The following is a 25,077-nucleotide window of genomic DNA, read 5'->3' on the forward strand; positions in this document are numbered from 1 at the left end:
TGGCTTTGCGAGCGTACGCAGTGCATTGCTTGAAGTTGGACGAAACAGACGCAATCTAGAGAACATGCTCCGTTCACTCGGATTCCTTCAGCAACCACTAAATTGGCTTTGTGTTGTTAATATACCGACAACGTACCGCAAGGCCCTTAGCAACTTGATGCGAACTCGCACACTGAATACTGTTCCCGTTTTGGATACTATTTAGCTGTTACGTTTAATCATCTATGATGATGACGATATTTGCTACGTACAAGATTGGACTATAAGTATGGGCAATAGGCCAGCAACGTGTCACCATACGGTTTACCTATTATATTATTTGGATAATTGACAGCGTTGTAACACACATCACAAGACACAGTTGGATCGACCAATAGTATTTATGTAGGTATGTAACGAACGTTAGACCTAACTTTCTGTATATATATGAAATAGAAATAGAAATATTTTATTGCGACCATGTGTTCGTACAAATTGTGGTGTTATAAAAATACAGAAGAAAGTATTATAGTATCAACATGGACCCGGTAAGGGCACTGCAACTGATAGAGAGTATGTGTATATACATGTTTATATACAGGGTTTTAGAGTCATCGTACTGAATACTTATTAGCTCATAATTCTGAGTTAATATCAAGTGGAATTTTCTGTCCCAAAATGTTTGTCTTTTTTTTTCAATTGTATACTTTTGCGATCGAAAATTCCATAAGTTCCAATTGATTGACTCAGAATTAAGAGCTAAATCACTGCCTCTACAGAAGAAAGAATCATCAAAATCGGAGCTGTCTCTAGCAAATTAGAAGTTTGTTAGGCTTTATATACTCTACTTTAGATTTGAATTCAGAACTTTTTGAAATTATGTATAATCAAATGTACTTACTATAGCGAGTAAAATAAACGCGCCACCTATTAGTGCTAACCGCGCGCCAAATAAGCGCCCTGTCTGTCCGCCCGCTCGCTGCCGCTTGCCCTTTTATTCGTAGCTTGATTCGTAGCGCTCGCCTTAGTTTTTGTATATTCATACTTTACCTTACAATATCCTTTATTTTATAGTTTAACCTTCATGGGTGAAATAATTAAATAACTAAACAGTGCAGTGTTTTTCTTTATTTGAAGGACAGCTATATTACTTTATTTATGGCACAGAAACATAGCATATAAGAAGAATTTAATTAGACAATAGCAATATATATGTAGTAGGACGTACATTGACCAAATTGGTGACATCCTTAGAGAAGGTTCAGGTAAAGATAAGATCTACTCTGAACCGGCGTGCGTGTATGAAACGATTGATGAAAGTGGAGGAAGCAAGAGAAGTATGCCAGGGTCGAAGAAAATGTAATCCCATAGTCTCTGCTTACCCCGGTGGGAAATAGGCGTGAGTGTATATGTATGAAATAGTAATACTTATAATAAACATCATCTTCAGAAGTTATATGGAACTACAGTTTTATCCACATGAAATCTTTTCCGAATTCAACTGTTTAAAAAAACAATTATTTTGATGTTATAATCATAGGTTATGATGGAAGAAAGTTTAGTCGTTAGAAAATTGCCGAATAAAATTCCAAAAATTGTTTGATAAGAAATACATTCCAAATTCTAGTACGCCGCTGCCATGAACGTTTCGAAATATCAAGTAACGGAACATCAAAAAAACGACATAATAGACTCGTATAATTATTTGGAAAAATTCCTACACCGCCAAAAGTACATGTTTGGATCTGAAATGACTTCCGCTGATATAACTGCAGTGGATACAATAATTACTTGGAGTTATGTGGTGCCTATTAGTAAGAAAAAGTAAGTAAAATATATTATTTCATATCATAACTAGCGATTAATGGAAATAGGCTCGCTGGTAGGAGTGTACTTAGGGGCTTGGACGTGGCTGAGACTTAAAATAATTCTGTAACAATGTTTTGGTTAAATTACCGATATAAATCTCATATCATGCTTCCGAATTCTCGAAAAACGAAGTATACAGATCGATGGGGAATCTTTTCGCGGTTCAAATTCAGGTATTTATTAAGGTTTGTTCCTATTTTTTACGGAAGGTGATTATATTTATAATTTTCTCATGAAGACAACGGTAAGCAATCATTCTGCCCCTTTTATAAACAATTTGGTTATATATCTAATGTATTTTATGAAATAGTGTGTGTAAACAAAGCAAAGCGTTTCGGTTCTGGCACTTCGCCGGCCGCTGCCGCGGCACGCTCGCTTAGCTCGTACGGCACGCGCGCGGTGATCAGCATACTAACCTAACCTAACCCACTTAGGTTGAATAGTTTAGTACCTTTGGCTGTCCTAGTAACAACAACATTAACAATGGCAAAGTTCGAAATTTCAGGATCAATAATATGAAAAATTATAGAAAATAAAAGCGATTACTTATATGAAACTAAAAGTTTCCTCACAAAATGAATACCCAATTTTTAACCGTGAAAAGATTTTCTGTCCATCTGTATATTTCGTTTTCCGAAAATTAGAAGGCGAGTTTGTAAACCTCAGCTAAATCACCTAGTAAACTCACGTTCACCTGCTACCCGGAATTCTTATTGGGGTGGGCAGAGCCACGATTTATCGACAAGTCCACCACAAGACCACAAGATCATTTAATATGGTAAAACTCTTATATCCTGCCTCCGGATTAATAATTGAATTTTTTTGCAGATATCCGAAAATCATGGCTTGGATAAAAAAATGTAATAAAAAATCAAAAGATTTTGCAAAAAGAAACAATGATTACCAGGAAATGAAAGCTTCTTATGATAATGAACCATTCACTTTTGGAGAATGGTTTAATACAATAATGAGAACAATTTGATAATGTGTTTGGTAAACAATGTACACTTATTATAAAGTTAATGTGCTGTAAATAAAATTCAATATCGATTTATCCCTTGTTTTTCTTATTTTTAAAAGTTCACAAGACCTAACTATTGTTTAATGTATAGACAGTAGGTTAAGCTTTCACTCTGTATCGTAGGACCTGTAAGGAAAAATCTCACTAAAATAAGAACTAAGGAAAATATTCGTGTTTTTGTACTTCGTTTAGAATGAGAAAAATACACGCCGCGGACCTGACTGCAGCGATTGGTACTATCTCTGGATTCAAAATTAACTTTCTAGAGTAGGAGGGAAGTAGATTATAAATCCTAACATTGCACTAGTAGTATTATATTTCAAAAATAACTTTTGTTTTTATGAGTGGGTGAAAAGTAGCAGAAAAGAATTCAATTCTAGAATTATACGAAGCCGACATCAAACATAGCATAATATAAAGCACAAAAAATTCTCTAAGCCTGAGTAAGGTTTTTTTTACTCCCATCAAACTATCAAACAGATTTATTTTTTATTTTTACTTCTTATAAACCACATCAATCTTCTAATACAACAAAAGGCCCGCTGCCCTATCTGATTAGAGAGGTTATTTGATACCACTGAGGCTATCACACTTTTGCTGGATTTGAAAAATAAAAGACAATGTTAGAAAGGATAGTTTATTTCACGTAATGATTTTCCAAAAGCGTAATGTGATGTGCACATTACCTAAGCGTCTTCTAATTTTGATTTTTCATTTCTTGTTCCTTGATGATTGCACAGAAAGCTTACCTATTCTGATCTTTATTATTCGTCTTGGATAGCTGCAAAAAAGTCACTTAAATTACATATAAACTGTTTTGAGCATTGATGAAATGTTACCATAGTTTGAAGCCTCGTATTCACTACTAATATTTTGTCATTCCACGGCATACTCCGGAAACTTCATACAAAAACCTCGTTTTACAGAGACACTACACATTGACGTTATAGTTCACGCGCATCTGTGTATGTGACGTCTGACTGACGCCAGCGCCATAAGATTGAAAACTGTTAAAGTAAGACAGAGGGGGGGGGGGGGAGATAAGGTAAACCTCGTGCTTCCGCTGGTGGGGAGCGGAGAGTTGCCGTTCTATATGTAGTACGTTCCTTAGTCTACGCTCACGGACAAGGTAGCCACGAGAGCTGTCTAATATGGCTTTGAAAATTCCAAAATTTTGTTTTGTACGTTGATTACGGAACTTTAAAAATCAAAATATAAACTTACTTGGACATTCAGATCGTTTAACACATTTTCCTTCATCGTTTCTTAATAAATCGCCTTTACACAGACAAGCTCCTTTACAGGCACCATCAATTAAACGGACACAAACTTTTCCTCGATGTTTTTCTGCACATTTTCGGGGTCCAAAGCATCCACCATTGTAACAGCCATTCCAATATTCGTTTTCGGGACAGGATTTAGCTGTTCAAAATATAAAATTTTAATTTCAATATTAGGTACTTATTATATGTGGTCGGGTATTGGGTTGGATTATCATCATCAGCCCATTAACGTTCCCACTGCTGGGGCACGGGTCTTCCTTATGGATGGATATGGGCCTTAAACCATCACGCGGGCTCAGTGCGGATTGATGGTTATTAACGACTTGGTTTAGATACTCCGAATTATTTATTCGTAGTTTGGATATAAGAATGTAGCTTTTTTTTTGTTAGATTTACTGAAATTATTAGATATAGATAATATCTATATAAATAGCATATTATGCTTCTGCTGTATATGCTGAACAGGGAACGAATAATGAACATAATTATAACGGTCACCTGCTAGTGATTCCGAGCCTATCGTAAAAACTTGATAGTTTGTGGCCGTCCTAATATAATCACCTGCCATCATACAGTTTATGCAAGTTCTTTTAATACTTGTGACTGTATGCAACCCCTTAAGGATAACGGGCGCAAATTTGTATGTACTTATCAGAAATTTTATCACTTTAGCTCTGCGATATTCATTTATACTTACGACAATATTTCTCAGCGATGCATTCTCCTGCTGTGTTCTGGTAAAATCCCTTGGCACAACGGCACCTTGGTCTGCAGACAGCGGGTTGTATTGGGCAATTTTCAATAGGTTTTTCAAGAGTAACACAGGTTTCAGGTTCACAGTTGTTGGGAGGGCAAGTGTCGTAAAACACATTAACTCCGTCGCATTGCTCTGTGGATAGTAAATTGTTTCTTAATGAGGTAGAGTATGACAGTGGTATTACAAAACGGTGACTAAAATATAAAAAACTAGGTTTAAAATACGACCCGTGTCACTCAAGAAGTCCCGCAGGCGCGTCGCTACTGTCACAGACTGCATAGAATTATTATAGTTTGTCAATTAGTTTTATTAGAATCTATCGACTTCATTTGTGGTGCGGTTTATTATTTAAAAGCCAGTTTAGACATCTTTAGTCTTCGCTTTGTAACAACACTGCGATTGTTTGCGTTCACTTCGAGTGATTGGTAGGTAGTATATGGCTCAGTTACATTATTGATAACTTTAGCACTTTCAAAGTTCTATTTCTGAATAAATAATAGGTAAAGTGGGTTGTCCGAAATAAGCTCAATTCGCAATTTTCTCCTCACTTTATGTGTAACTCCCATATTACATTCAGATGTTCGATAGTGCTTGTTCTTTATTTACTCTACCCTTGTAACCAACACATTTACATATCTCATATTACAATTATTTTTTAAAATGCCTTATTCAATATCTTACCTTTTCTGGGAACATTAGATGAAATTATATCTAGGTAATAGAACACTGTTAAGCGTGGAAGTGTACTCACCATTGGCAGCGCATTCATCCTCTGGTACACATACACCATTTTTGTTTCTTAAATAACCTTCTTCACAAATGCAACCTTTTTCGCATGCATCTTCGGATATTTTCACACATTTCCTAGGAGTATCTATTGGATCAGAACAGTTGCGACGACTAAAGCAACCGTTGGCTGTGCAGTTTGAGAACTTCTCGTTTTGACCGCACAATGGAGCTGTTGATAAAATGCATATTCAGTATTATTATAACACGTTTATTTGCAGGCTCAAATCAAACGAAAAATAATCGATTTTTTAATGTATGATCAAAAGTGAACACTATCAAATCTCTCATCATCATCATTGGCCTTATACGTCTGTTTCAGACGATTTATGACGTCATTGCCTCGAAGAAGTGCACTTTCTTTCATGGCTGTGCAAGCCAATCCTAGAGCGGCAAACTCTACCACACACTTATTTATCTCTAAAATGAATATATTATAACTAAATATTCTGCGAATGTTTCAAGCGTCTGCCTGTTACCGTTATCAATATCGAGTCAGAACGAGCAAAAAATCACGTTTTTGGCATGGGAACCCCTTTATATATATATTTTTTTTTCTATTTTTTTGTATTTGTTATTATAGCGGCAACAAAAATACATCATCCGTGATAATTTCAACTATCAGACTATTATGGATCGTAAGATACAGCCTAGTGATAGACGGACGGACGGACAGACAGCGGAGTCTTAGTATTAGGGTCCCGTTTTTTACTCTTTGGGTAAGGAACCCTAAAAAGAATATAAAGTTCTACTTACTGCACTGCCAGTAGGGGACACATTTATTAATATTCTCATCATAAACGAAATCGTCTTTGCAAGTGCATGCGCCCAATTCGCAATCTGCTGTGCACATTATATCGTCTCTCCAATAGTTCGAGCATTTCTTCACACAGCCCATTCCACAACTGGAGAACGCATTCTCATCTCCATCACAAGATTCTGCTAAAACCATAGTATAGGTACAGTGAATAAAATAACACATACTTAACGCTAAAATTGCAATCTGTAATGCCTTATTCATTTTTGGTTGCAGACTTTTTTAATGCCTTTTACATTTTGTATTTTGTTCATTTCTGTTAATTTTATATTAATATTTATTAGGTTTCTTAAAGGAACCTTGTTTTTCTATAATCGCATTGGGTGCGATTGTAAAGATGTGTTTGTTGTACTGTTAGATATAATTAGGTTAATAAATAAATATTTGCAGATTAGTACCTATATATTATGAGTGCCTACACAACCTAAATCACCTGTAACTTTTTAAAAACTACAATTTAATTTCACACCTCAATTTTATTATAGTTAGACTGATAGTATCATTATTACTATTTGTTTATTACTATTTTTGTTTATTTTTGTTTTGCAAATTATATTATGACCAAAAAAAAAAGGTTAATTATTATGTATTTTATTAACGGCATCCAGTTGGTTAAGTTAAACTCTGTTTTGTACACATTTAATACATAATTAATAATGATAAAAACAAATAGGTACAGAAGGTGGACTTATCTCTAAAAGAGATCTCTTCCAACCAAACCCGAATGGTGAGATAGGTCAATAAAAGAGAGGGGTTCAGTAAAATGCGTATAAATATGAATTATGATAAGAATTATGACGTTACAATCCATGTTTTTTTTTGTTTCCCTACGAATAAATGATAAGTCGTTTCCTCTTACTAACGGGCTGAAAGGTCACATTTTAAGCATTTCAGATAAATTGTTTCAATGTATTGTTTTTAACCTCTCTGATTACAAATACACCTATTCGAATAAATGTTACACGTCATGTAAAGTGGGGTTGTAATATTACAGATCTTTGGTACCTATAAAATACACGAATATAATATAATATTTTTTTTAAATATGAATAAGTAATATTAATGCACTTACATAAGTTGGTATACAGAATTATAGGTGTACCAGAATTTGATGGCAAATGGGGTAATAAAATTTATATAGTAAGCAACACTCGGGTAATTGGATGAAAACGTCTTGATACTTTTTATTTTTTACCTATTCACGGACAATATGGACATTATATAAAATATAATAATATAGGGGGCTGTCATAAAAAAAAATAAGTCTATGTGCTCGATTACGTTAGAACGCAGACCTATCTATAAAAAAATATGTACTTAGTTTCTTACCCGTATCCGTCGATGAAACAATCAATATTATTGCGGCAAAAGCCGTAATGAGTAGTATCTTCCACATAATGAGCCTGTTTGATTTATTTCACAATAATTTCCTCTTTTATACTAATTTTGTCCAAACATCGTTTATTTGTTTCAATATTATAATACGTAAATCCGAAAACATATTTTTGAGTATTGTCGCCAACAGCAAAGTGTTTATTCAGTTTTCGATATAACTCAATCCAGACACTTTTTAAATATTATTTTTTTGTTGTTCGTTTTGTCGGAATGTTGTTGCTTTTAAAAAAACCTGTTCAAATAATTAAAAGCACTCTTTATCACTTCATAATCTTGTTTTTATTTCCTAGCAAGATTATGAAGTGATAAAGAATTACAACGGGTCTCTAGTACTTATTAAATTACTTATTCGATTTTCAAGTTTTGCAAACACTGACATACTATTTTGACATAAAATCATTTTATTGTCATACTTCTCAGAAAATGGACGAGTGATATTTTGATAACAAGAACTTTGTTAAATTATTATAGTGTCCTAGTTTTACATTGCAAATTTTAGTAATAACCTAATCAACCATGACAGACACCACAAAAGTCACGAAAGTAAAAATACCTCGAAAACTAAAAGCCGAGATACTCGATCAATATGATTATTTAGAGAAAACTCTTACTTTACATAAATATTTAACTGGAAGTGAAATAAGTGAAGCAGATTTGTCTGCAATTACGTCTATCTCCGTATTAGATCATATGGTACCCATTAAAGCTAAAAAGTAAGTATATTATCAGATTTTGTAGGAACTTGTTGAACAGAGTGAACTAAAATCACAGACCGCGTTCAGTTCAGTCTTTTCTAGTATGTCGTAAGAAGTGACAGAGAGACTGTCCCATGCCAGTATGATGGACCATCATAATGCACGACTATATCCCAATAGGGTAGCTAGAGATACATACATCGCAAGATGAACTAAGTACCCGTTCCTCACCGAGTTTTCTGTTAGACCAACGTGATAGGTGGTGAGCCGTTTACAATAGTCGAGCCATTTGTGTTAGAGATAACTGCACTTAAGATAATTTAATTATTCCTTGTTGCAAGTCCGGTACCAGGGAATAGAGACATAAATTTCTGAATAAATTCAGACCTTCGGGCTTCTGTCGTGTGGGCTGTGAGGTCAACGACCGACCTTACGATTTAGTATCAGAGTTTTTATTAGTTGGTCTGTGCTTTCAGATACCCGAGAATAGTAAAATGGATGGAAGAATTTGACAAGCACCCCCTTTTATGCAAACATCAGGAATCGGGACTTCGTAATGTAGCCAAATGGATTAAGAAGTTAGTTCATCTCATATAAAAAGCAGCAAAGCAATGAAGTATGTTAATAAATTATATTGACTTGTAAACCGAACAGTTTTTATTATTTTGTTAAGTTTAAGCATTTGGCTATCTGGTAAGACACAGTAGAGCCAAATAAATGAGACAAATGGAAATAGTAAGTTACACGCTCAACATAGATAATAAGAATGTATATACGTATAAATCGCTACGATTACGATAGACAACAACGTAGATACTCACGTACAAATATTTGGTTCTGCCGTTTTCATAACCACAAAATCAGTAACTTTATAGTCTGTGACATTGACTAACCGCAAATTTACGCTCGTATGCGGAATATTTTGATACTTTTTTAAGCATTTGCCATTTTACGCAACGTTGTATCCTGTGACAGCTAAAACCAGTCAAAAAATAAATGTTGACGCTCCCAAGCAGTGCATATTGAGGTGCTAGATCATCCAATTCCATTCAGGTCTAGTATTTCTAATAAAAAGGCGACGAAAAACTCTACCTAAATTTTATTTTACTGAAAAAGCCATTGATATACAATGACCTACAATACCTACAATACTATAAGATCTACAATACTATACAAAAATGATATACAATATATTTCTAATAAAAAGGCGACGAAAAACTCTACCTAAATTTTATTTTACTGAAAAAGCCATTGATATACAAGTACCTACTACACCTAACTATACCTACCTATACCTTACCCTACCACCTAACTGTATGGAAAAAGCCTTAAATAATTATATTATGGGAATGAATTTGTATATTTGGTGTGTGATGTTTAAAAGAGATGGTAAATGTGATGAAGATATAGAAAGGAGAGTAAAATTGGGTAATTCAGTGAATGGGGCAATACATACAGTTGTTAGTAGCCAATGTATCTCGCAAGATGCGAAGATGGCTGCTCACAATGCAATACTTGTCCCTACGCTGAAGTACGGTAGTGAATGTTGGGTATGGCAGAAGAAGCTTGAAAGTCATTCCGTAGCATCTGCGGTATTAAATTGAGTGATAGAGTGAGAAACAGTCATAAGGACGATTGCTCCGCTGAACACCCAAAGTGTGCTCCTGGTGGTAGAACGGGTAAATTCTAATGCTCTGTTGTGCCCCTTTAGTGGTACAGAAGGGAAACTTTTGAGTTACCTGTCGTGCTCCTTTTAAGTTATGAACACATTGGAGGGACTACTAAAATGAAATAAGTACTTGAAATATTTGTTTTAAATGTATAATGTTAAGTATTTAAAGAATAAAGAACATTTTATTGAACCAAAACTTTCTTTCTTCTAAGTTAAAAAAAATATATATTTTGCTACTTATAATGTCTTTAATTTATTATTGTTATAAAAAATTTATTTGTATTTTTTATTAATTTCAGTGACTAATAAATGGCTCATTTCTGTCAGAGTCAAGTGCAAATAAAATAGTCATCATGTGTTCCATCCTTTGTAGGGGTAAAGTGGAACCATAAATATAACGACATAAGATGTGCTCCACCAAACCACCAAAGGAGCACTACGGATCATACAAAATTTACTCGTTCTACCACCAGGAGCACACTTTGGGTGTTCAGCGAAGCAGTCATCGTCATAAGAGAGAAATATGGTGTAAATATATATACATACTATTTAAATACTATTTAAAATAGATACATACTATTTTACTATGATCGCATATTCACCATGATCTTGGGACAATAAAATAAAGATAGATAAGTTCGTGGTCGCCAGAAATAAGAAAGAGGACGTGGTAGTAAGAGTAAAGGAAAAGACGCAAATATTGAGAGTTATTGAGGACAGAAGAGGCAAGATGATTGGACACTTAAAAAGACACGAGGAATTTATTAAAACATCATAAAAGAGAACAGATTAAAGAGAAATCGAGTATCGTGTCTTATAAGGAAGTGAAAGAATTGGCTTTTGATAGAAAAGCATGGAGAATACTACACCGATAAGAATGTGGCTCTTAAATTAGTGATAAAGCAGTTCGTACATGAACAGAAAACGCGGGAAATATATTCGTAATTTTAAATTGGTAACATACGACGCTCTTCCCATTTGACACAGTCTCCACTAGGGTTTCTGTAGCAACCGTTTGGACATCTACAGGTTGGCGGAGGGCAGATAGAGTATCATTTTACAGGTTGTGGGTCAACTGTCACAGTCAACTAAATCATTATGAATTCCGCAAACTCTAGGAGGACACTTTCCAAGGCATTCTTAGTACACTTCATTAGCTTTGCGTTTCTTTAGGAGCTAAGGGTTAAAATAATAATTTTGATGTTATCTACTTAATTGGTAATCTTCTTCTTCTATCGTGTGGGTTGTAAGGTGAATTACCAACCTCATCAACCCGGTACATTGTTATAATTGATAGTATCTGTTTATCGGGTATACTAATTAATGTTGAACCTTGAGCTGTGAAAAGGGGCAACATAATATTTTACCTAATGAAGCATATCACTACTTACGAGGACATTCTTCTTCTATCGTGTGGGTTGGGGGGTTGGATTACCAACCCCATCAACCCTGGTGTCAGGGATATTATTGACGTGGACATTGAGATGGTGGTACACATACTCCTTCATCGTTTCTCAATAAATTGTCTTTACAGATACACGCTCCTTTGCAGGTACTATTAATTACTTTAACACAAACTATTCCATTTTCTGAACATTTTCTTGGTCCAAAACATCCATTACAGCCTTGCCAACGTTCGTTTTCAGGGCATGATTTGGCTATTAAAACGTATTATTTATTAGATTTTGATACAAGAAGTTGGATTTAATACATTTTATAGTCAGTATTTATTAGATAAATTGACAGTTAATTTAGTATTATTATTTTGAATTAGGCAATTAACTTGGAAATAGGCTATCTTACGGCAAATTATTTCTCAGGAATGCAATCTCCTCCTTTATTCCTTAAGAATCCTTTGGCACAGCGGCACCTTGGTGTGCAGACTGCAATTTGTACTGGGCACTCTGTTACTTTGCCAAGACTCTCACATGTTTCAACTGCACAGTTGGGAGGACAAGAGTCAAAGAACTCATTGGCTTTTTTGCATTGTTCTGTACACAGATAATTTTGGTCAGTAGTAAGCTAAAGTATGTACCTAATTTATATTTTTTGTACATAAATAAAGAAATAAAAAACTAACGTTAGTGTTACACTTGTGATCATTATTATTATTGGTCAATTTCCAAGTCATTTTATTACAAACTCACGCATATTTCCCACCGGGGTAAGCAGAGATTATAGAATTCCATTTGCGAAGTTTTTTTATTTGCTTTTATTTGAAGCGATTGATGAATGTGGAGGAAGCAAGAGAAGTGTGACAGGATCGAAGCAGATCGAAGTTATTTTATTATAGAAAATAAAGTGAAATTGAATAATAGAATACTGTTTAGCATGTCAATGTACTCACTATTGCCGGAGCATTCATTCATTGCTACACATACACCGTTTGCGTTTCTTAGATAGCCTTCTTCACAGATGCAACCTATCTCGCAAGCGTCAGCGGCAATTTTCACACACTTTACAGGCGTGTTTATGTCTTCAGAACAGTTGCGAGCGCCATAACACCCACCGTTAGTACAGGTAGAAAACTTCTCGTTTTGACCACATACTGGAGCTGTTAATTAAAATATTTATGTAAAATTAATTTTCACTTGTATTTGCATATTTAAATTATTTAATACAGGATGATTGGAGAAAATTTCAGTTCTATAGTATCCTACTCAATTGCTACTGTTTCTAGCGTGTTATGGTAAAGAAAAGAAGCGAAAAAAATTCTCAACCACTAAAATTTTGTAACTACGATGAATACAAAAACATTAAATGCTATATGTAGTTTATCATCAGAAGATTTATAAAATATAATAATAGGTGTCAATAAAGCTATGGATTCATATGTAACGGAGATAGTATAGTTTTTATTTAAAAAATAATAATATGCTAAACACAAATCAGATGAAGAAATTAGGCGTGGGCCGCTATCAGTGTAAGGTTATCAGCTGTGTGTTTAATTACCAGTTGCGAAATCATCAAAAGTAGACCTAACAAAATCATACTTAAAGTGTGAATTACAAATTTTAAATCTAATGTTGTCTTGTTTTTTAAAATAGAATATGAAGTTCCACTTACAGCACTGCTCGATTTTAACGCATTTCTTAATATTCTCATCGTAAACATAATCGGCTTTACAACTGCAGCCATTTAATTCACAATTTGCTGTGCACGCTATATCTTTTCTCCAATAGTTCGAACATTTCTTCACACAGCCCATTCCACAACCCGAGACCGCATTTTCATCACCACCACAAGATTCTGCTGGAACCATTTGCAATGAACAAAGAACACATAACATTAAAAATGAAGCTTTTAATGCCTTAGCCATTTTAAGTTGTATAATTTTCTAAATTTGAATTTTTATTTTGTCTTTGATAACTGGTACAGAACTATGCCTACAAGACTTGACCAGTGACTATCTCAAAACTGAATTCAAATTCAAGCTTCCATTCCTATATATCAACAAGCAGTGATTATCGGTAAATACCCGGAGACAGATGTAGAATAACAAGAGGATAAAAACAAACTTGTCATGTTGTGACATCACATTACTCACAGTTTACTTACCTATGTTGTATTAATTTCCTCTTGCTTGCGTGTGAACTCATGGACACCTATACTATTTGTTGATCAGGTTTGTCAGGTTGGTTAGGTTTATTTACCCTATATAGCATGACATCATCATAGTCTCTGATTCTTTTCTCTGACACTGTTAAACATTATAAAATATAATGACAGGTATTTTTATAAATCTATTAATACTAGTACCAAGGTATATTATTGTTCTCTCTGCTAGTAAGTGCTATTTTAACCTGCGATAAACGCCTGCACATCTCATAGCTAATAGAGTTACGCGGGACGTGGGTGCCGTACTACGGCTAATGGTCCTGTAGCCGTAGCACGCTACACGCATATCGCACTCGCCGTGATAAACCAAGTAGTCCAGTAAAAACATCTTAGGTTGCAGTAACTTTGGGACGACTTTGCAATTTTGGGACGTTGATATGATATACAGGGTGGCCCAGAAGTTCAGGTTCAAAATGAAAAATTAGATAGAGGGGCTCATTAGCTACCAGAAACACCCCCATGTATGTTCAGCAATTATTTACGGTTTAGGAGATATGACCCATTTTGTACCTTTTTCTAGATTTTCTACCTTACTTCAGAAATAATCATTTTGTCGCTATCCCTTTCTTAATAATTATTTTATTTTATTTCACAACTATGCCTTAGGCTGTGTACCGCTAAATCAAAGATAAATCAAAGTCAAATCAAGTATAAAAAAAAGTTATCGGAAGTCAAAGTGAGAATTCGACCAAAATTGTTACAGTTGTTAAAACTTCGCCGAAGAATAATAAACACATGAGATTGTCATGGACCCTGAAAGTATTTCTAAAAACTGCTCCATTTAATAGGCTTTTAGAAACATCCAAAAAAAGTACCCTTAATAGGGGCATAAAACTAAGTAATTAGCCCTTAAAGATTGCAAGACAGACAGACTTGAAGGAAAATTTGACATTCTCATACAATGTAGCTGCTTCTTTCTAACGTTGCTAAAGGTGCTCAAAGACCCATTTTCAGTTAAAAGTAAATAAAAATCACGCTTATAATCGCTTATAATCGCCTTCAAATCTGTCTGTCTTGCAATCTTTGAGGGCTAATTACTTAGTTTTATGCCCTTATTAAGGGTACTTTTTTGGATGTTTCTAAAAGCCTATTAAATGGAGCAGTTTCTAGAAATACTTTCAGGGTCCATGACAATCTCATGTGTTTATTATTCTTCGGCGAAGTTTTAACAACTGTAACAATTTTGGTCGAATTCTCACTTTGACTTCCGATAACTTTTTTTTTGTCTTTGATTTCACTTTGATTTATATTTGATTGAGCGGTACACAGCCTTAGGCATAGTTGTGAAGTAAAATAAAATAATTATTAAGAAAGGGATAGCGACAAAATGATTATTTCTGAAGTAAGGTAGAAAATCTAGAAAAAGGTACAAAATGGGTCATATCTCCTAAACCGTAAATAATTGCTGAACATACATGGGGGTGTTTCTGGTAGCTAATGAGCCCCTCTATCTAATTTTTCATTTTGAACCTGAACTTCTGGGCCACCCTGTATATGTACCAATAACGTACTGCTTTGTGGTTCGAAAAGGTATAACAATACGGTGTTTGGAAAACCTTAAAATGTTCTCCCATTTATCAGGTATCTTCGGTCGTTTTGGATTGTAACTTTTTACTGAGGCACTTCTGCTTAGTACTATAAATTATATCTGTAGGTGCTCGTAAACTTACTATGAGTGTTAGTTTTATGATATATGGATTTACTAGAAACTTAGACGGATACACGGAATTAAGGGTGGTATTAATAAACTAATCTCAGCTTCGAGACTGCCCTCAAGATCATGTCAATGTGACAGTTCTCATATAAAAACTGAGGCTTGAGCATGATCTTGAGGGCAGTCTCAGCTGAGATTAGTTTATTAATACCACCCTAAATGTAGATTGGAAACTCCGAGACTGTTGGTTCCGCTGCCATAACACAACTTTTTTTATTCATGTAGGTTCTACTATGTGCTACCTACCCATGCATGATAAATAGTGATACATTTTTTAATGGTTTACCTAAAATACCTACTACTTATCTGAAACGATGAGAGGTTTATCTATGTTCTGTTCATCATAATAATGTTAAATAAAATAGCGTTATAGTAAATTTTATTACAAACTTTAGTAATATTTCATGTTGAACTCTCAAATTAAAATTAAAATATCAAAAAATCCAACGAAGATCAACAATAAACACGCAACGGCACAAAATATAAATCAACATTATATTCATTTAAAAAGTTGCTGCTGCCGACCTATACGGATGGAAACGAAATTAATTTCAGTGTTGATTGTTTTAAAAATATATTCTACGACCCTGATTGATGGTTGTAAGTCAAATATTGGACGAATAACAACCATGTACATAGTGCAAACTGTTTCGTTTCTGCAATAGCTGACGAGATTGGATTGAAGTGGGCTCCGTGCCAATACTTATACCTACATGCAACGACCATACCGGACGGTATTGTCGAAGATTTAAATTTGGAAATACGACATTCAGTCAAAGATGACATAAAAGACGAAGGTGTCTCATTTCAAATTAAAGATTTAAGGGGATACAGAGTTACTCATGAAAACTAATGGCCATTTTTTGTTTTAATGGCATAAGCGATGGATGCGATGCAGCAGATGCAAAAAGGACATCACCTCCAATAGATTTACTAAACCTATGTCTAGTAGTTATTATTGAATATACAACCGCACTCTTTCAAAACGTTAAATGTAACTTTATTTGTAACGTGTTGACGTCATTTATCGCGTAATATAGCCTGAAACCTAAATCTACTACAAAACTGGTTATTGAATCAAAGATAATGAATTATGATGTGACTGAAAAAGAAGTCTACAAAATTATAAAATATCAGTCATAATATTTTTCTGCATATTAATACAAACTAGGCTAGGCTGTTGATGATGATGATGATTAATACAAACTAGACATTTTTTGTTCAAATCTCAATACAAGTTAATTCAAGATAGAATTTTAAAACTTCCTAGGCTCATCTCTCGATTTAAATCCGCAGATACTGCTAGTCCAACATGGAGGATGATATTGTGAATAAATCGTGAGCTACGCTCTGACCATGATATATGCCGGTACAAATTGGATTTATTTCCCGCTTTCCCTCCCCATTGGTACCGAACAGAAACTGTTATTGCACGTATGAACGATGAGGTGTTATGAATAAAATATTCACCGAGAGATGCGTCACGCACTCGAGGTTTCGATCATGATTTCAATGTCATATATAAATAGCTGTCACTGTAGGTGGCGTCGTCAACGATTTCAGAATAATTTATTGGATTATCCCATCGAACATTTTGGGGATCGTTCATAAATATATAATAAGTAGTTGCTTTCACTGAAAGATAAGCCGTTGTGGAGCGTGTTAATCGGTTGTGAATATCTGACGGCGTTGTCGGTGAACGGGTATTCATTTTTGTAGGGGAAATAATGGGTAGGTTTGTTAATAACTAAGGTGAATAAATACATTAGTGCAGTGCATTGATTTACTCCCTATTTCCATAGCCATTATGTTTTTCGCCAGTGCTGGCCTTCACTCTCTTCTTCTTCTAATATTTAAAGGCTTTTGCTTCTGGCCTAACAGAAAGTCCAGGTGAAGCGAGGGTGCCCAGTTCATCTTCCAGTTTAGTCTATCTTATATTTTTTGTCAGTGCCGTTACATGTTATTAGATGTAGATTCAATATAAAAAAACCGTCCATTACATTTCCACGCAACTAAACCACTAAAGGAAGCAGAAACTAATACATACAGTATCTAGGACTGGATTGTGTTGTGTCGACGACAGCCATTTTGATGGAGAGCCGCGGCCATTTTGTGGTGCCAGCCAGCACGTCGTTTACACGCCAAATAACGCGTAGTTTCCGAAACGTTGCATCTCGGTCGAGTGCGCGTAATAATTGCAAATATTACGCTGACTTGTAAAAAGATTGTTTTATTATTGGTAAGTAGATAAACTGCGTTCAGGAAGCGGGAAACTAACTTTTTTTTTAGCTTTGGATATGAGCTTTGAAAATTGTGACGATGCTGGAGCATAAGACGTAGACTACACTGTTAAAAACCTCTCGAACAAGGAGCGAGTATAATTGCAAATATTACGCTGACTTGTAAAAAGATTGTTTTATTATTGGTAAGTAGATAAACAACATCAAATTACGTATTTTAGATAATACGTACATATCTATTATTCTATAATAATACACGAGGTTTAAGTACTACTTAGGTATATGCGCGAGAATAGGATTATTCAGTTTCTATTTTTACGATAATTAACCTCAAAATTACGAAATCATTTAATTTCAGCACATCGCCCAAAGATACAGTTCATCATTTTACATAAGCCAACTGCGGCGTTACTTGAGTTACGAGATACGTTTGCATATAAAATGAAGTCACAAAGACTTTTTCCATAAGGTGCAGCAAATATACCAATCAGTTGGAAGCTTTTATTATAGCAATAAACACTGGGGATTCTCCCCCCTAGTCACGAATGGTGCGAACAATACTATTTGATTAAATTCATGGCCCATATTAGTGAAATAAATGGCTATTTGTGTTCGTTATCTATAATTCAATACTACTTAGTATCAATGTTGGTTTTTGTTTTGTGCGTGTTTCCCTGCACTAGTAAGTATCATGCCAGCAAAAATAGCCTCGTCTGATAGTAAAGAAAAAGGTATTTACATTCAACTGGTCATCGGTTAAAACATTTGATTGCACATTATGTGGATAAACCAACAAATACACTAACCTGGTGAACACAAGACCAAAGAATTAATATTTACTGGTGTAATAGTTAAACATTTTTTGTCGACGGTCCCATTGTTTTATACCTCATACCTATTATTAAAATTAAAAACCTTCATTTCATTTCTAATGATGCTTTACAATGAGAAGTAATCGTCAAAACTCTTGTCAAGCTGAGTGCTCAACTTCGTGAATTCCTATTAGCCTCTGCTAACCTCTGTAAGTGGCTATAAAAAGTTATCTATAAACGCTTGTTAGTAGGAAGCAACTTACTATATCTGTTAAGTCAATGAATGCAGCGCTACACGATCCGGTGAAAGCGGTGCATACAAAGTAGCCTTTCAGCTTACACGAAAGGCAAAGCCACGATTTTGACGTCCAGCTCTCACTGAATGAAAACCGAGTAGTAAGTATGTAACATAGATCAGACACAACATCAAAATTACTCCAATAAAACCTCAATGAAGCGAAATTTTCGATAGCAAATTCAAATTTAATTCAAATTCTAAAATATTTTTATTTAGTAGGTAACATAGTTACACATTTAAATCGTATTTTTTACATAACGAACGTCTCATCCGCCCAAAACTCCTGCAGCTTCTTATAACCTGTATAGCCGGAGAAAAACCGCTGCAAGAAAAACCTCGGCACAGAACCTTAAACGCTGTTTAAAAAACATAAAATATTGGTATACAATTTAGTGCTTTGGCTGCCTAATATCAGTTTCCAGGCAGTCCCAAGCATTCTCTAAATAATCACTTACCTTATCATAACTTTTTTAGAGTGTTTCTGTTTAATTATTATCCTAAAACTGTTTAAAGGTAAATTCTGAATGTCAATGGGAATCTTATTTTAAAAACGTATACATTATCCCTTAAAATATTAATGATCTTATGCAATTAGCTTTCGATTACCACTGAAAATAATGAGGCAAAAAAATAGCTTCTAGGTTAGGTTTAGGGATAGCTTATTTTCATTATCATTAATTAAAATAATAAGGAACTTTCCAGACTAAGTTCCACAAATAAATATATGTAGATAGCGCTGCACAGACCTTTGTGTTAGGGTCGGTATGTTTATTTTATGATTATTAGATTAAATAATTAATAACAGCCGGAATAAAGTCGTGAATTTGTGTCACGACTTTATTATTGGTATTTTGACACTGGCAGCTAATTTCTTTTGTTTTGATTTTTGATTTCTTCTTTTCGAAGAGGAACGTTTTTCCCGCCTTTTTGAAAAAGTCGGGGGCGGGAATTTTGGTTCGGAAGATTCTGGAACGAATAGCTGGACAGTTAACATTGATTTACAAAATATAAGATTATTCAAGATAATTGCTGAAGTTTGATTATATCGAGCACCTCCCCAACTGAGAGCAGTAGTATTATTACATTTGTTTAGCTTTATTATTTCATGGATAACAGACATATGCGCCTTTTATCTTTGTTTTTGGGTATAAATGATGACCCTTGTTATTACACCTAGGCACGACACATCTTCCACCCATTATTGTTCGGATCAAAATAAAGAGAAGCAATATAGTTAGCATCATAATTATATACCATATCTGATCCAAATATCACGCAACAATTATTTTTATATAATGCTTCTGCCATTCATCACCCTAGCATTATCCCGTTTTTCACAGGGTCCGCTTACTTAACCTGAAGATTTGACAGGTCCGGTTTTATATATATATAGTATAACTAGCGACCCACCCCGGCTTCGCTCGGATGCAATGCTGAGGAAAGAATAATGAAATTATTTACGATATCACATTAAAAACCTCAAAAATATTTATTTATTAAAAAATAATAATAAATAATAAATTTATTTTTAAAATATATTTTTTTATATTTTTCCACTATTTAACGGATGTTATTATACATATAAAACTTCCTCTTAAACCACGCTATCTATTAAAAAAACCGCATCAAAATCCGTTGCGTAGTTTTAAAGATTTAAGCGTACATAGGGATATAGGGACAGAAAAAGCGACTGTTTTATACTATGTAGTGATATGCATCCTCCGTTACATTATTACTTATTTGAATAATTATGTACCCAAGCAATAAGAAAATAGGTAATTATCACCTTAAATCTGTACAACGACATCGATATTATTTTTTTTATTTTATTTTTTTGGAACGTCGCCTGGTATGGCCCTCATTTTAATATCAGTTAATCAAACGCAAGTCAAAACCTAGAGTCCACTTGCACAAAGAGATTCCATATTATCTAGCTAGATTAGCTTTAGGTCTTTCAAGCTTCGTGTCTCCATCACACTCGCTACTGAGCTACTTCATGCGGACTTCTGGCCAGAGGGAGTGGTCTTCCGACGCTTCAGGGAGGCGAAGACGAATAATAAAGTCCTTAAATAGTTTAATATTATAATTATAATATTGTATGTATTCTTAGGTTAAGGTATATATTGTATGGGTCTTAGTTGCCTGAATGAAATAAATAAATATCACCAAAAAATGTATTAGCATCACGCATCACGCGGTGTGTTTTTTTTAACAGTGTAACAATTAAATAATTCTATAATGTGGTTAACTTTAGTTGGTTTAAAAAAATGTAACTGTTGTTAGGTAACCCCAATAAGAAAATGAAAAATTAAAAAATCTTCACCCAATTTTCTGATTCTCTCCTTTTTTCTTATGATGACTTGGTTACTTTGGTGAGGTGTGGGTATTTAGTTCATTTTGCGATGAATGTACCTCTGACTACACCATTTGGATATAGGAGTGAGCTTAGGACGTTGCTTCTAAGAAAGCCTTCTTAGTTTAACCTTTAGGATTTGATAAAGTCCCTGCAGAATTGGAAATTATGTAACATAATTATATAACTTTGGCCCCGACCGTATCTTTTGATTGCCTTGATTTATAAGCTAGATTTTTTTAAACCCCAAAGGACTGAAGGCTTTGTATTTAATATAAAATTCAACTGATTCCTTTACCTGTCACTGAGAAAAAGGGTCTTAACTGATTGTGACAGATAAAAAAACAGACAGATGGACAACAGTATAGTCCTATATGGGCTCCGATCTTTTTGAGGTAAGAATGGGACCCTAAAACGCTTGAAATTACAAAAAAAAAGTTAAATCTTTCTTGATAAACGGATACGGCAATGTAACTCGTAAAGTAACGTTATTAAGCCGCGTATTCGGTTCCAAAGAGGCGATTTAAAAAATCTATACGGGTACTGAAATTGTAGCAATTCAAAGCAAGTTTTATTATTAGTGCAGATAACTTCCAGTGAACCGACTATAGAATAAATGGCCTCTCTTGTTCTGCATGCAAATGCCATTTGTTGGATTTATGCTTCATTGCGAAACGACTCATTCCTATTTTGCTTCGCGTTTTAGTAGAATTTTACCGTAATATCTATTTTTGTTTTTCCATTCGACAGTAAGTTCGATGAATTTCCAACCTTCTCTGTGTGGTCTATAAAGCTTTATATCCAACGTCACTTATAAATCCTGATATCGAAGCTTTGTCTTTGGGGACATATATTTCAATAACTCCACTGTGGTACTGCGTATAAATCCTTCTTTTAGACATTCGACGATAATTCACAGGAGTAATTTGCATGTGGACGAATAACTTGTGTCTTCTTTATTAACAATTAGTAGTAGGTACCTATTTGTTTTATTGTCTGTTCTTGAGTTCTTACATACAAATACCTTGCGTGAGAAGATTTAATGGGCGAGTATCCAATTAGCCAAATCAGTTACTTTTACTAAACCTCACACGAAATACTACGGATTATGTATGAAATAACAAGCTGTGAAGTCATTGAAAAACGTGACAAAATTCATAAATAAGTAAGTTAAATTAAAGACGATTTATAACGTTATTTGTCTCCATAGATCTGTCTTTATTTAGTAATCAAAATTTCATAATTTATCTTTGACCTAGGAGACTACCCAATTTTGGTAAGTCTTGGCAAAAATAAATAAATGAATAAAACTTAAGATAAAAAATAATACCAACACAAATTTAAATATTGACAATAAAAATAAAGCGTATAAATCTAAATAACAAGTATGAAATCGTCTATGGTCATTATTTTGACTTTTATTGGATTACTTAATTGAATTTCAATTATGTTTGGCGACCCGGCTTCATTTGTGAACTTTTTTTTGGTACCAGTTTGCTCTACAATTTCACCAAGCTTGACGCTTATGTGTATTATTATAGAACTAATACAAGGAGATGTTGGTATTTTTTTGGTGTTACGTAAATAAAGACCCCCCTCTCAATTTTTTTCATTTTTTTATTATTTTAGGTGGATTACCAACCTCATCAACCCTGGTGTCAGGCTTACTATACACTAACTATTATGTACTTTAGAATAAACACTATTATGACACTAAATTTGCCACGCTAATAGGTATTATCGTTTTTCTACACAGTAAGAAAAAGTACATTGAAAAAAAACATTTCATGTATAGGGACCCCCCTTAATTATAAACTTTTTGAGATATTTTATTTATCTTTTTAGTTATGTAATTTTTTTACAAAGCGTGGCCAAAATGACGCTTTAAAAAAGTTATGGTATGATCCAAATATTTATTTGCTCCACTCAAGATACTTCTGATTTTAAATGACAGGTATAAAAAAATCCCTACAAAAGAAAAAAAAACCATCAAAATCGGACCTGTCTCTGGCAAATTTAGAAGTGAAACCATTCATTCACTTCACTAATACATTTCAAACCTGTCCGTAGAACAGGATGTACAAAACAAAACCATAAACATATCTCGTAATGACACTGTTGTTAGTAAAAAATCTAATTTCTCCCGCGCCGGTCGGCTGAAATTTATTTAACGACAAAACCTTGCTCCCTGACCGAACTTGAATAATTGATAGCGGTTGGGCACGGAAAGTGGCACTTTTTTCCCCATTTAAAATAGGACGTATTTTTGTTGACCGCTGACGTGACGCACTCTGATGCATGGTGTCGTGGAAACACGGCCAAATGGAAATGCCATTTGTATTCAGTATTTTGATTGAATCTACTCAATTTTAATTTGGCTGGCTTTCTCTCCTTCCGTCACATTGGCAGTCGCTTCCGTATAAACCGGACCTGTCACCGCGTCTAGGGAAAAATAATTATAATAATAAAGTTTATTAAAAAACGGAATAAGTTCTATGGAGTCATCGATTAAAACTAGACCTTTTAAAAAAAATTAGGTAAGCGAACCTTAACGAGAAAAGCGGTAGATGATTAGGATACACACGCTTACCCATTGTATAAAAGACGCATTTTTTAAAATTTACAATAGTGCTAATTCTTAGACACCATCTAATTTTATTTTAAGTTATATATGTCATTTTTTTATCCGCCGAAAAGAAAAGGGACGGGTAAACGACGAGCATAAAAATGGAACGCACGTCATTTTTAAATAAACAATTTACATTGGTTAATAACCCGACAGAATTATGGTGACAGCACACGTCAAACGGTTTGCATACCAGCGAGATACCTTTTTGATTCGCCGGGGTTATTCATTCATTTAAAAAACATTCATTTGAAATTTATGTAACGTCTTAAACCTAAATAAAGATTCTATCTATCTATCTATTTACTCTGACAATCATCCGTTCCTTTCCTTTTCGGCGGATAAGAAAATGACAGGTATAATTTAAAATAAAATTGGGAGTTGTCTGCAGGAATCCGGGCCATTCTGTTTCTAGGGTAATTCTTAAAAGTATAAATGGTGAATAAAAATATGTACGTAGAAGTAAAAAGCACTTACTTAATAATAAAATAAATTGTGTTTTAAACCACGATAATACAGTTTATCCGGAATTATGGCCGTTCAACATTCTCAATATCATGTCCGTGTCGGTTCATTATTGCTGATGACCTTTTGGTCTGATACTATGAAGTCCATGATTGAACATTCATTTTTTTTATCTTTGATGGGTTTGCTCTTGGCCCCAGACTTGCCCGAAGGCATTGACGAGGCCTAAGATGGAGCGAGCTCACCCAAAAGATGCCTGTTCACTCTGGCTTTGAAAGCACCCGGGTTATATGCATTCGGAAGTACAGAAGACGGCAAAGAATTCCACTCACTAGCAGTGAGCATATTTTATGCGTAGTCATCTGTTTATTTATCGTTCCCTACACATATAAATATAGATTTTTATTAAGAGCGAATCCTATCGTTTTATTTCAACGCCAGTGTACCACAACATAAGTATACATATATCCACCATCCTTCGAAAACGGCCTCTATGGTCCAGTGGTTGAGTGTTGGGCTCACAAACCTGAGGTCTTGGGTTCGATTCCCGGTGACGTATCATAAAAATCACTTTGTTATCTCTAGTTTGGTTTCGACATTGCAAGCTGATAACCCAATTGTCCACAAGTAAGATAGTCCATGCTTCGGAAGGCACGTTAAGCAGTCGGTCCTGGCTT

General features: G+C 34.5%; 1 protein-coding gene across 2 annotated transcripts; it reads right to left on the reverse strand.

Annotated features, from left to right (window-relative positions):
• Window positions 1-3,490: 3,490 nt before the first annotated feature.
• LOC126366835 (zonadhesin-like) lies at window positions 3,491-13,698 on the reverse strand. Of its 2 annotated transcripts, none has more exons than XM_050010141.1 (7): window positions 13,341-13,698; window positions 12,622-12,828; window positions 6,452-6,634; window positions 5,661-5,867; window positions 4,850-5,041; window positions 4,094-4,291; window positions 3,491-3,650 (listed from the first exon to the last, which is right to left on the reverse strand). In XM_050010141.1, the coding sequence occupies exons 1-7, from the start codon at window positions 13,591-13,593 to the stop codon at window positions 3,634-3,636; spliced, it is 1,257 nt and encodes a 418-aa protein (XP_049866098.1). In that variant the 5' UTR covers window positions 13,594-13,698; the 3' UTR covers window positions 3,491-3,633. The 2 variants fall into 2 exon arrangements, with proteins under 2 accessions (XP_049866098.1, XP_049866097.1); XM_050010140.1 differs by having other exon boundaries at window positions 6,452-6,637.
• Between the last annotated feature and the right edge of the window lie 11,379 nt (window positions 13,699-25,077).

Source organism: Pectinophora gossypiella, chromosome 5 (genome assembly GCF_024362695.1).
Source record: "Pectinophora gossypiella chromosome 5, ilPecGoss1.1, whole genome shotgun sequence".
Lineage (NCBI taxonomy): Eukaryota > Metazoa > Arthropoda > Insecta > Lepidoptera > Gelechiidae > Pectinophora > Pectinophora gossypiella.